The sequence below is a fragment of the Bombina bombina genome, chromosome 6, assembly GCF_027579735.1.
Source record: "Bombina bombina isolate aBomBom1 chromosome 6, aBomBom1.pri, whole genome shotgun sequence".
Lineage (NCBI taxonomy): Eukaryota > Metazoa > Chordata > Amphibia > Anura > Bombinatoridae > Bombina > Bombina bombina.
Genome location: NC_069504.1, coordinates 796,086,125 through 796,100,031, shown reverse-complemented (window position 1 = coordinate 796,100,031; position 13,907 = coordinate 796,086,125). Strand labels below are relative to the sequence as shown.

The 13,907-nt window shown below is 42.5% G+C and overlaps 1 protein-coding gene across 1 annotated transcript in view; it reads left to right on the top strand.

Moving 5' to 3' along the window:
* The window catches only part of LOC128663672 (zinc metalloproteinase-disintegrin-like batroxstatin-1), a gene marked incomplete in the record, with an annotated part of 230,860 nt that overhangs the window by 140,280 nt on the left and 76,673 nt on the right, over positions 1-13,907 (top strand). The window contains 1 exon segment of the mRNA XM_053718114.1: positions 5,600-5,684. Within this exon segment, the coding sequence (XP_053574089.1) occupies positions 5,600-5,684 (85 nt within the window).

Sequence of the window (13,907 nt, the reverse complement as noted above, 5' to 3'; positions counted from 1 at the left end):
GCACTGTTTTTGACACCTTATTCTTTAGGGGCTTTCCCTAATCATAGTCAGAGCCTCATTTTCGCGCCGGTATGGCGCACTTGTTTTTGAGGACAGCATGGCATGCAGCTGCATGTGTGTGGAGCTCTGTTACATAGAAAAGTCTTTCTGAAGGCATCATTTGGTATCGTATTCCCCTTTGGGCTTGGTTGGGTCTCAGCAAAGCAGATTCCAGGGACTGTAAAGGGGTTAAATATAAAAACGGCTCCGGTTCCGTTATTTTAAGGGTTAAAGCTTCCAAATTTGGTGTGCAATACTTTTAAGGCTTTAAGACACTGTGGTGAAATTTTGGTGAATTTTGAACAATTCCTTCATACTTTTTCGCAATTGCAGTAATAAAGTGTGTTTAGTTTAAAATTTAAAGTGACAGTAACGGTTTTATTTTAAAACGTTTTTTGTGCTTTGTTATCAAGTTTATGCCTGTTTAACATGTCTGAACTACCAGATAGATTGTGTTCTGACTGTGGGGAAACCAAGGTTCCTTCTCATTTAACTATATGTATTTTATGTCATAAAAAAATTTAGTAAAAATGATGCCCAAGATGATTCCTCAAGTGAGGGGAGTAAGCATGGTACTGCATCATCCCCTCCTTCGTCTACACCAGTCTTGCCCATACAGGAGGCCCCTAGTACATCTAGTGCGCCAATACTCCTTACTATGCAACATTTAACGGCTGTAATGGATAATTCTATCAAAAACATTTTAGCCAATATGCCCACTTATCAGCGAAAGCGCGACCGCTCTGTTTTAGAAAATTCTGTAGAGCATGAGAACGCTGATGATATGGTTTCTGAAGGGCCCCTACACCAGTCTGAGGGGGCCAGGGAGGTTTTGTCTGAGGGAGAAATTTCAGATTCAGGAAACATTTCTCAACAAGCTGAACCTGATGTGATTACTTTTAAATTTAAGTTGGAACATCTCCGCGCTCTGCTTAAGGAGGTGTTATCCAATTTGGATGATGGTGATTATCTGGTCATTCCAGAACCACTATGTAAAATGGAAAAGTTCTTAGAGGCCCCGGGGCCCCCCGAAGCTTTTCCTATATCCAAGCGGGTGGCGTACATTGTTAGTAAAGAATGGGACAGGCCCGGTATACCTTTAGTACCTCCCCCCATATTTATAAAATTGTTTTCCTATAGTCGACCCCAGAAAGGACTGATGGCAGACAGTCCCCAAGGTCGAGGGGGCGGTTTCTACTCTACACAAGCGCGCCACTATACCCATAGAAGATAGTTGTGCTTTCCAAGATCCTATGGATAAAAAATTAGAAGGTCTGCTAAAGATGTTTGTTCAGCAAGGTTCCCTTCTACAACCAATTGCATGCATTGTCCCTGTCACTGCAGCCGCGTGTTTCTAGTTTGATGAGCTAGGAAAGGCGATTATTAGTAATTCTTCTTCTTATGAGGAGATTATGGACAGAATTCGTGCTCTTAAATTGGCTAATTCTTTCACCCTAGACGCCACCTTGCAATTGGCTAGGTTAGCGGCGAAAAAATTCTGGGTTTGCTATTGTGGCGCAGAGCGCTTTGGTTAAAATCTTGGGCAGCGGATGCGTCTTCCAAGAACAAATTGCTTGACATTCCTTTCAAGGGGAAAAACACTCTTTGGCCCTGACTTGAAAGAGATTATCTCTGATATCACTGGGGGCAAGGGCCACGCCCTTCCTCAGGATAGGTCTTTTCAAGACCAAAAATAAACCTAAGTTTCGTCCCTTTCGCAGAAACGGATCAGCCCCAAGGGCTACGTCCTCTAAGCAGGAAGGTAATACTTCTCAAGCCAATCCAGCCTGGAGACTTATAGCAAGGCTGGAACAAAGGAAAGCAGGCCAGGAAACCTGCCACTGCTACCAAGACAGCATGAAATGCGGGCCCCCGATCCGGGACCGGATCTGGTGGGGGGCAGACTCTCTCTCTTCGCTCAGGCTGGGGCAAGAGATGTTCTGGATCCTTGGGCGCTAGAAATAGTCTCCCAAGGTTATTCTCTGGAGTTCAAGGGGCTTCCTCCAAGGGGGAGGTTCCACAGGTCTCAGTTGTCTTCAGACCACATAAGAAGACAGGCATTCTTACATTGGGTAGAAGACCTGCTAAAAATGGGAGTGATTCATCCTGTTCCATTAGGAGAACAAGGGATGGGGTTCTACTCCGATCTGTTCATAGTTCCCAAAAAAGAGGGAACGTTCAGACCAATCTTAGATCTCAAGATCTTGAACAAGTTTCTCAAGGTTCCATCGTTCAAGATGGAAACCATTCGAACACTTCTTCCTTCCATCCAGGAAGGTCAATTCATGACCAAGGTGGATTTCAAGGATGCGTATCTACATATTCCTATCCACAAGGAACATCATCGGTTCCTAAGGTTTGCATTCCTGGACAAGCATTTCCAGTTCGTGGCGTTTTCTTTCGGATTAGCCACTGCTCCTAGGATTTTCTCATAGGTACTAGGGTCCCTTCTGGCGGTGCTAAGACCAAGGGGCATTGCTGTAGTACCTTACTTGGACGACATTCTGATTCGAGCGTCGTCCCTTCCTCAAGTAAAGGCTCACACGGACATTGTCCTGGCCTTTCTCAGATCTCACGGATGGAAAGTGAACGTGGAAAAGAGTTCTCTATCTCCGTCAACGAGGGTTCCCTTCTTGGGAACTATAATAGACTCCTTAGAAATGAGGATTTTTCTGACAGAAGCCAGAAAAACAAAACTTCTAGACTCTTGTCGGATACTTCATTCCGTTCCTCTTCCTTCCATAGCGCAGTGCATGGAAGTGATAGGTTTGATGGTAGCGGCAATGGACATAGTTCCTTTTGTGCGCATTCATCTAAGACCATTACAACTGTTCATGCTCAGTCAGTGGAATGGGGACTATTCAGACTTGTCTCCGAAGATACAAGTAAATCAGAGGACCAGAGACTCATTCCGTTGGTGGCTGTCCCTGGACAACCTGTCACAAGGGATGACCTTCCGCAGACCAGAGTGGGTCATTGTCACGACCGACGCCAGTCTGATGGGCTGGGGCGCGGTCTGGGGATCCCTGAAAGCTCAGGGTCTTTGGTCTCGGGTAGAATCTCTTCTACCGATAAATATTCTGGAACTGAGAGCGATATTCAATGCTCTCAAAGCTTGGCCTCAGCTAGCGAGGGCCAAGTTCATACATCAACCATCAGGGGGGAACAAGGAGTTCCCTAGCGATGGAAGAAGTGACCAAAATCATTCTATGGGCGGAGTCTCACTCCTGCCACCTGTCTGCTATCCACATCCCAGGAGTGGAAAATTGGGAAGCGGATTTTCTGAGTCATCAGACATTGCATCCGGGGGAGTGGGAACTCCATCCGGAAATCTTTGCCCAAGTCACTCAACCGTGGGGCATTCCAGACATGGATCTGATGGCCTCTCGTCAGAACTTCAGAGTTCCTTACTACGGGTACAGATCCAGGGATCCCAAGGCGGCTCTAGTGGATGCACTAGTAGCACCTTGGACCTTCAAACTAGCTTATGTGTTCCCGCCGTTTCCTCTCATCCCCAGGCTGGTAGCCAGGATCAATCAGGAGAGGGCGTCGGTGATTTTGATAGCTCCTGCGTGGCCACGCAGGACTTGGTATGCAGATCTGGTGAATATGTCATCGGCTCCACCATGGAAGCTACCTTTGAGACGAGACCTTCTTGTTCTAGGTCCGTTCGACCCACTCCAGCTGACTGCTTGGAGATTGAACGCTTGATCTTATCAAAGCGAGGGTTCTCAGATTCTGTTATTAATACTCTTGTTCAGGCCTGAAAGCCTGTAACCAGAAAAATTACCACATAATTTGGTATATCTGTTGGTGTGAATCTGCAGGATTCCCTTGGGACAAGGTTAAGATTCCTAAGAGTCTATCCTTCCTTCGAGAAGGATTGGAAAAAGGATTATCTGCAAGTTCCTTGATGGGACAGATTTCTGCCTTGTCTGTGTTACTTCACAAAAAGCTGGCAGCTGTGCCAGATGTTCTAGCCTTTGTTCAGGCTCTGGTTAGAATCAAGCCTGTTTACAAAATTTTGACTCCTCCTTGGAGTCTCAACCTAGTTCTTTCAGTTCTTCAGGGGGTTCCGTTTGAACCCTTACATTCCGTTGATATTAAGTTATTATCTTGGAAAGTTTTGTTTTTGGTTGCAATTTCTTCTGCTAGAAGAGTTTCAGAATTATCTGCTCTGCAGTGTTCTTCTCCTTATCTGGTGTTCCATGCAGATAAGGTGGTTTTGCGTACTAAACCTGGTTTTCTTCCAAAAGTTGTTTCTAACAAAAACATTAACCAGGAGATAGTTGTGCCTTCTTTGTGTCCTAATCCAGTTTCAAAGAAGGAACGTTTGTTGCACAACTTGGATGTAGTTCGTGCTCTCAAATTTTACTTAGCAGCTACTAAGGATTTCAGACAAACTTTGTCTTTGTTTGTTGTTTATTCTGGTAAACGGAGAGGTCAAAAAGCAACTTCTACCTCTCTCCCCTTCTGGATTAAAAGCATTATCCGATTGGCTTATGAGACTGCCGGACGGCAGCCTCCTGAAAGAATCACAGCTCACTCCACTAGGGCTGTGGCTTCCACATGGGCCTTCAAGAACGAGGCTTCTGTTGATCAGATATGTAAGGCAGCGACTTGGTCTTCACTGCACACTTTTTCTAAATTTTACAAATTTGATACTTTTGCTTCTTCTGAGGCTATTTTTGGGAGAAAGGTTTTGCAAGCCGTGGTGCCTTCCATTTAGGTGACCTGATTTGCTCCCTCCCTTCATCCGTGTCCTAAAGCTTTGGTATTGGTTCCCACAAGTAAGGATGACGCCGTGGACCGGACACACCTATGTTGGAGAAAACAGAATTTATGTTTACCTGATAAATTACTTTCTCCAACGGTGTGTCCGGTCCACGGCCCGCCCTGGTTTTTTTAATCAGGTCTGATAATTTATTTTCTTTAACTACAGTCACCACGGTAACATATGGTTTCTCCTATGCAAATATTCCTCCTTAACGTCGGTCGAATGACTGGGGTAGGCGGAGCCTAGGAGGGATCATGTGACCAGCTTTGCTGGGCTCTTTGCCATTTCCTGTTGGGGAAGAGAATATCCCACAAGTAAGGATGACGCCGTGGACCGGACACACCGTTGGAGAAAGTAATTTATCAGGTAAACATAAATTCTGTTTTTTGTTTTTTTTTAATATGATCAGATTTGGCGGCAAAACATTGACATGAAATATACCAAAAGGGGTCTAGTTTAATACTTTGGGTTGTCTACTAAAAAAAATTATATAGTTTTGATAGGTAAATAAAAAAAGGCTCTATTTCTGTTTAAATGGAGTGATAGCAAAAATGCTAAAAAAAATCCTTGGAATTTTAGGTAAGTTTTTCTCTGGAATTCCCAGTAGTGAAGTGGTTAATAGATGACATTTGAGTGTCTTGCAGAGATCCTTGTAGATCTAATGGAGAACATTTTATTTTACAATAAATAACACACATACATTAAAAATGTGTTCTTGTTCTAATGTTATCAGGCATACAGCCGTATTGAGTTTTTGACTAATCATCATTTTTCTTCTTTTAGTCATACAGACTTTGATGGAGCTACAGTGGGACTGGCATATGTGGGTACTCTGTGTTCTGATTCTCATTCCACTGGAGTTATCCAGGTGAGGTATATAATAGCAGCAGCTATGAACAGTATGACTATAGTGACCCTCTCTCACACAACAACATATTTTATATATATATATAACCTTTTTCTTCTAAGACATAGTTATCATACTGCTGTGTAACTGACACATAGCTAAAAAATCAGTTATTGTATCCATGCTAACGGATCTACATTCCTCATGTTTTTCAGTGTCACACCTATGCAAATAGCAAGCCTTTATAATTTTTGTCAATATTCCTAAAACATTGACGAAGCTGTTTCCACGAATAACAGTTTTACCAGAGGATTTTTTGTTTTACCCAAGGATTTCTTAATTATTAAGTCAGAATAATCAAGTGATAATTTAGTGATAGAGAAAGGAGAACTGCTCTCACAATGGTCTGCATATCCCACTGAAATATTTATTCATACTATAAGATGACACCTACAGGATCTATTATATTTTGAGACATCCCTTCTACTAGATGTCAAATACCAAAATACTTTAACAATTATGATCTTTCATTATGTTACTGGGGGACAATGACAAAATGATCTAAATAATTTGAGAAAAAGAACCAAACAACTTATACCTCAGGGATATGGACAGAAATAGTTTAAGGAGTATAGAGTCCATCCTACTATAGAGCCACAAACAGCAGCCACACCTTCATAAAGGGTCATCAAAGTAATTCGCCTTAAAGGGATACTAAGCCTAATTTTTTTATTTCATGATTCAGATAGAGCATGCAATTTTAAGCAACTTTCTAATTTACTCCAATTATCATTTCTCCAACATTGGTGTGTCCGGTCCACGGCGTCATCCATTACTTGTGGGATATTCTCCTCCCCTACAGGGAAAGGCAAGGAGAGCACACAGCAAGAGCTGTCCATATAGCTCCCTCTCTGGCTCCGCCCCCCAGTCATTCTCCTTGCCGCTCTGAACAAGTAGCATCTCCACGGGGATGGTGAGGAGTTTGTGGTGTTAGTTGTAGTTTTTTATTTCTTCTATCAAGAGTTTGTTATTTTAAAATAGTGCTGGTATGTACTATTTACTCTGAAACAGAAAGAGATGAAGAGTTCTGTTTTAAAAGAGGAGTATGATTTTAGCAGCAGTAACTAAAATCGATTGCTGTTCCCACACAGGACTGTTGAGATGAGAGAACTTCAGTTGGGGGGAACAGTTTGCAGACTTTTCTGCTCAAGGTATGACTAGCCATTTTCTAACAAGACTGTGTAATGCTGGAAGGCTGTCATTTTTCCCTCATGGGGATCGGTAAGCCATTTTCTTAGACTTAGAAAGAATAAAGGGCTTATTATGGGCTATTAACTGGTGGACACTCTTAAGGGCTAAATCGATTGTTTATTTAAGTTATATTTGGAAAGTTTGAATTAATTTTCACACTTTTATTGTTTGGGGAACGTTTTTATTGCCAGGCACTAGTTTAGACACCTTCCCAGTCAGGAAGGGCCTTTCACTGTATTAGGCAGAGCCTCATTTTCGCGCCATTATTGCACAGTTTCTTTTAAGTACAGTGCATGCAGATGCATGTGAGAGGGTCTGGTGTCCACTGAAAAAGTTCCTAGAAGGCTTGAAATACCCCCCTGGGATAGTTGAAGTCACAACAAAGGCTGTGGCTGGGACTGTAGTGGGGTTAAAATTGCAAACGGCTCTGGTTTCCACATTTTAAGGGTTAACAGCTTGAAAATTGGGGTGCAATACTTTGAATGCATTAAGACACTGTGGTGAAAATTGGATAATTCCTTCATAGTTTTTCACATATTCAGTAATAAAGTGTGCCCTGTTTAACATTTAAAGAGACAGTAACGGTTTCGTTTTAAAACGTTTTTTGTACTTTATTAACCAGTTTAAGCCTGTTTAACATGTCTGTACCTTCTGATAGATCATGTTCTGTATGTATGGAAGCCAATGTGGTTCCCCCTTCAAATATATGTGATAATTGTGCCATAGCGTCCAAACACAGTAAGGACAGTATTGTCACAAATAGTAAGGTTGCCCAGGATGATTCCTCAGATGAAGGAAGTAGAGATAGTTCTACATCTTCTCCTTCTGTGTCTATACCAGTTATGCCTGCGCAGGCGACCCCTAGTACTTCTAGCGCGCCAATGCTTGTTACTATGCAACAATTGACGGCAGTAATGGATAACTCTATAGCTAATATTTTATCCAAAATGCCAGCATTTCAGAGAAAGCGCGATTGCTCTGTTTTAAACACTGTAGAGCAGGAGGGCGCTGATGATAATTTTTCTGTCATACCCTCACACCAGTCTGAAGTGGCAGTGAGGGAGGGTTTCTCAGATGGAGAAATTTCTGATACAGGAAGAATTTCTCAGCAGGCAGAACCTGATGTTGTGACATTTAAATTTACATCAGAGCATCTCCGCGCATTACTTAAGGAGGTGCTATCTACTCTGGATGATTGTGACAATCTGGTCATCCCAGAAAACTTGTGCAAGATGGACAAGTTCCTAGAGGTCCCGGTGCACCCTGATGCCTTTCCGATATAAACGGGTGGCGGACATAGTGAATAAGGAGTGGGAGAAGCCAGGCATACCTTTTGTCCCTCCTCCTATATTTAAGAAATTGTTCCCTATGGTCGACCCCAGGAAGGACATATGGCAAACAGTCCCTAAGGTCGAGGGGGCGGTTTCTACACTAGCCAAACGCACGACCATTCCCATTGAGGACAATTGTGCTTTCAAAGATCCTATGGATAAAAAATTGGAGGGTTTGCTTAAAAAGATTTTTGTACAGCAAGGTTACCTCCTTCAACCTATTTCGTGCATTATTCCTGTCACTACAGCGGCGTGGTTCTGGTTCGAGGAACTGGAAAAGTCGCTCAGTAGGGAGACTCCGTATGAGGAAGTCATGGACAGAATTCACGCACTTAAGTTAGCTAATTCCTTTATTTTAGACGCCGCTTTGCAGTTGGCGAGATTAGCGGCAAAAAATTCAGGGTTTGCAATTGTGGCGCGCAGAGCGCTCTGGCTAAAGTCTTGGTCGGCGGATGTATCTTCCAAGACAAAATTGCTTAATATCCCTTTCAAAGGTAAGACCCTTTTTGGGCCAGAATTGAAAGAAATTATTTCAGACATCACTGGGGGAAAGGGCCATGCCCTCCCACAGGATAGGCCTTTCAAGGCTAAGAATAAGTCCAATTTTCGTTCCTTTCGCAATTTCAGGAACGGACCGGCTTCTAACTCGGCAGCCTCTAGACAAGAGGGTAACGCTTCCTAGACTAAACCAGCTTGGAAACCAATGCAAGGCTGGAATAAGGGTAAACAGGCCAAGAAGCCTGCTGCTGCTACCAAGACAGCATGAAGGGGTAGCCCCCGATCCGGGACCGGATCTAGTAGGGGACAGACTCTCTCTCTTTGCTCAGGCTTGGGCAAGAGATGTTCAGGATCCCTGGACACTAGAAATAGTCTCTCAGGGTTATCTTCTAGAATTCAAGGAACTACCCCCAAGGGGAAGGTTCCACATTTCTCACTTATCTTCAAACCAAATAAGTAGACAGGCATTCTTACATTGTGTAGAAGACCTGTTAAAGATGGGAGTGATACACCCAGTTCCAACTGTGGAACAAGGTCAGGGGTTTTTACTCAAATCTGTTTGTAGTTCCCAAAGAAGAGGGAACTTTCAGACCAATTCTAGATTTAAAAATTCTAAACAAATTTCTCAGAGTTCCATCGTTCAAAATGGAAACCATTCGAACAATTTTACCTACAATCCAGGAGGGTCAATATATGACTACCGTGGATTTAAAGGATGCGTATCTACATATTCCTATCCACAAAGATCATCATCAGTTCCTAAGGTTCGCCTTTCTGGACAAACATTATCAGTTCGTGGCTCTCCCATTCGGACTAGCCACTGCTCCCAGAATTTTCACAAAGGTGCTCGGGTCCCTTCTAGCGGTTCTAAGACCAAGGGGCATTGCAGTGGCACCTTATCTGGACGACATTCTAATTCAAGCGTCTCTTTCCAAGGCAAAGGCTCATACAGACATTGTTCTAGCCTTTCTCAGATCTCACGGGTGGAAGGTGAACGTAGAAAAGAGTTCCCTGTCTCCGTCGACAAGAGTTCCCTTTTTGGGAACAATAATAGATTCTTTTGAAATAAAGATCTTCCTGACAGAAGTCAGAAAGTCAAAGCTTCTAAACGCTTTTCAAGTTCTTCTCTCTATTCTGCAGCCTTCCATAGCTCAATGCATGGAAGTAGTAGGGTTGATGGTTGCAGCAATGGACATAGTTCCTTTTGCTCGAATTCATCTAAGACCATTACAACTGTGCATGCTCCAGTAGACAGGATCACCTGTCTCAGGGAATGAGTTTCTGCAGACCAAAGGGGGTCATTGTCACGACCGACGCCAGTCTATCAGGCTGGGGCGCGGTCTGGGATTCCCTGAAAACTCAGGGTTTATGGTCTCGGGAAGAGTCTCTTCTCCCGATCAACATCCTGGAACTGAGAGCGATATTCAATGCTCTCCGGGCTTGGCCTCATCTAGCGAAGGCCGGATACATAAGATTCCAGTCAGATAACATGACGACTGTAGCTTACATCAACCATCAGGGAGGAACAAGGAGTTCCTTGGCGATGAGAGAGGTATCCAAGATCATCAAATGGGCGGAGGATCACTCCTGCCACCTATCTGCAATCCACATCCCAGGAGTAGACAACTGGGAGGCGGATTATCTGAGTCGTCAGATTTTCTATCTGGGGGAGTGGGAACTCCACCCGGAGGTGTTTGCCCAGTTGACTCAATTATGGGGCATTCCAGACATGGATCTGATGGCGTCTCGTCAGAACTTCAAGGTTCCTTGCTACGGGTCCAGATCCAGGGATCCCAAGGCCACTCTAGTGGATGCATTAGTGGCGCCTTGGTCGTTCAACCTAGCTTATGCGTTTCCACCGTTCCCTCTCCTTCCCAGGCTTGTAGCCAGGATCAAACAGGAGAAGGCCTCAGTGATTCTGATAGCTCCTGTGTGGCCGCGCAGGACTTGGTATGCAGACCTGGTGAATATGTCATCGGCTACACCATGGAAGCTACCTTTGAGACAGGATCTTCTAGTACAAGGTCCATTCGAACATCCAAATCTAATTTCTCTGCAGCTGACTGCTTGGAAATTGAACGTTTGATTTTATCCAAGCGTGGGTTTTCAGATTCAGTGATAGATACTCTGGTCCAAGCCAGAAAACCTGTGTCTAGAAAGATTTACCATAAAATATGGAAAAGATATATCTGTTGGTGTGAATCCAAGGGATTCTCCTGGAGTAAGATTAAAATTCCTAAGATCCTCTCCTTTCTCCAAGAAGGTTTGAATAAGGGATTGTCAGCGAGTTCTCTAAAAGGACAGATTTCTGCTTTATCTGTCTTGTTATACAAACGACTGGCAGCTGTGCCAGAGGTACAAGCTTTTGTACAGGCTTTGGTCAGAATCAAACCTGTTTATACAGACCCTTGACTCCTCCTTGGAGTCTAAATTTAGTTCTTTCAGTTCTTCAGGGGGTTCCGTTTGAACCCTTACATTCCATAGATATCAAGTTGCTATCTTGGAAAGTTCTGTTTTTGGTTGCTATTTCTTCTGCTAGAAGAGTTTCTGAATTATCTGCTTTGCAGTGTGATCCACCCTATCTGGTGTTCCATTCAGATAAGGTTATTTTGCGTACCAAGCCTGGTTTTCTTCCAAAAGTTGTTCCAACAAGAATATTAACCAGGAAATAGTTGTTCCTTCTCTGTGCCCGAATCCAGTTTCAAAGAAGGAACGTTTGTTACACAATTTAGATGTAGTCCGTGCTTGAAAGTTCTATTTAGAAGCAACAAAGATTTTTAGACAAACCTCATCCTTGTTTGTCGTTTACTCTGGTAAGAGGAGAGGACAAAAAGCTATTGCTACCTCTCTTTCTTTCTGGCTGAAAAGCATTATCCGATTGGCTTATGAGACTGCCGGACGGCAGCCTCCTGAACGAATCACAGCTCACTCCACTAGGGCTGTGGCTTCCACATGGGCCTTCAAGAACGAGGCTTCTGTTAATCAGATATGTAAGGCAGCGACTTGGTCTTCTCTGCACACTTTTGCCAAATTTTACAAATTTGATTTTTTTGCTTCTTCAGAGGCTGTTTTTGGGAGAAAGGTTTTGCAAGCCGTGGTGCCTTCTGTTTAGGTAACCTGATTTGCTCCCTCCCTTCATCCGTGTCCTAAAGCTTTGGTATTGGTTCCCACAAGTAATGGATGACGCCGTGGACCGGACACACCAATGTTGGAGAAAACAGAATTTATGCTTACCTGATAAATTACTTTCTCCAACGGTGTGTCCGGTCCACGGCCCGCCCTGGTTTTTTAATCAGGTTTGAAAAAATTTTCTTTTTCTTTATACACTACAGTCACCACGGCACCCTATAGTTTCTCCTTTTTCTCCTAACCGTCGGTCGAATGACTGGGGGGCGGAACCAGAGGGGGAGCTATATGGACAGCTCTTGCTGTGTGCTCTCCTTGCCTTTTCCTGTAGGGGAGGAGAATATCCCACAAGTAATGGATGACGCCGTGGACCGGACACACCGTTGGAGAAAGTAATTTATCAGGTAAGCATAAATTCTGTTTTTTTAGTTCTTCTCTTGCTATCTTTATTTGAAAAAGCAAGAATGTAAGCTTAAGAGCAGGCCTATTTTTGGTTCAGCACCTGGGTAGAGCTTGCTGATTGATGGCTAAATGTAGCCACCAATCAGCAAGTGCTACCCATGGGCTAAACCAAAAATGGGCCGGCTCCTAAACTTACATTTCTGCTTTTTCAAATAAAGATAGCAAGCAAGAGAATGAATAACAATTGATAATAGGAGTAAATTAGAAACTGCTTAACATTGCATGCTCTATCTTAATCATGAAATATTTAGTATCCCTTTAAATAAGTATCAGTAGGAAACTTTATGCAATATTATTTGTTTTTCCCACTTTTTGTCTGAATTTTACCTCTGTAAACCTGTGTTTTTCCACTGCCCCCAGATAGGCTGGGGAGCATTAGGCAAGATTTAGACACTCACCGTACAACATTCAATACACAGTTTGCTTCTTTATTGGCCACAGGAAATGAGAGATTAAAGGGACACTGAATCATGAAAGAAAAATTTTGGGTTCAGATAAAGCAGGACATTTTAAGCAACTTTCTAATTTACTCCTATTATCAAATTTTCTTCATTCTCTTGCTATCTTTATTTTAAAAGCAGGAATGTAAATCTTAGCAGCCAGCCCATGTTAGGATCAGCACCATGGCTGTTATTGGAGGCTTACATTTACCAACCAAAAAGCAAGCATAACCCAGGTTCTCAACCAGGGCCAGCTCCTATGCATCACATTCCTGCTTTTTAAATAAAGATAGCAAAAGAACGAAGAAAAATTGATAATAGCAGTAAATTAGAAAGTTGCTTAAAATTGCATGCTCTACCTGAATCATGAAAGAAAAAATTGGGTTTAGTGTCCCTTTAAAGCAATACAATTGCTGCTTTAAATGTTTTGAATACATATATTTGTATTCAGATCTTTTGCAATTTAGTGACTAATCTCTAATGTATATACACACACACACACACACACATATATATATATAGATAGATAGATAGATAGATAGATAGATAGATAGATAGATAGATAGATAGATAGATATAGATATATATATATAAATACACTTTTCCTTAATGATCCTTTAAAGCATGACGCATTCAAAGAAAAGATTAGTCTGAGAATAACATGATTTTTTTAAAGTTTAATTATTTGTTTAAATATTGACTAAGTAAGTAAAGTTTTAGTGTGTGTGCTGCAAAGCAATGGGTGCTGCCATGTTGTAACTTAAATGACTATGAAACACATTTTTTTTCACGATTCAGATAGAGCATGCAATTTTAAGAAACTTTCTTATTTACTCCTATTATCAATTTTTCTTCGTTCTCTTGGTATCTTTATTTGAAAGCAGGACTATAAAGCATAGGAACCAGACAATTATTGGTTCAGCACCTAAGTAGCGCTTGCTGATTGGTGGCTAAATGTAGGGTTTCATATCCCTTTAAGTTTCTTTCTCTGCTGAGGCCAATTAGAGACAGTTATAAATAAGTCACTAGAGTGTGCAGCCAATGACTGTGTGGAATATAACAGTGTTCTGCACTTCCACTTCTAACAGGAACTGAAAAGCTAACAATTGTCTGAATGAAATTACAGGAAAAGGGGA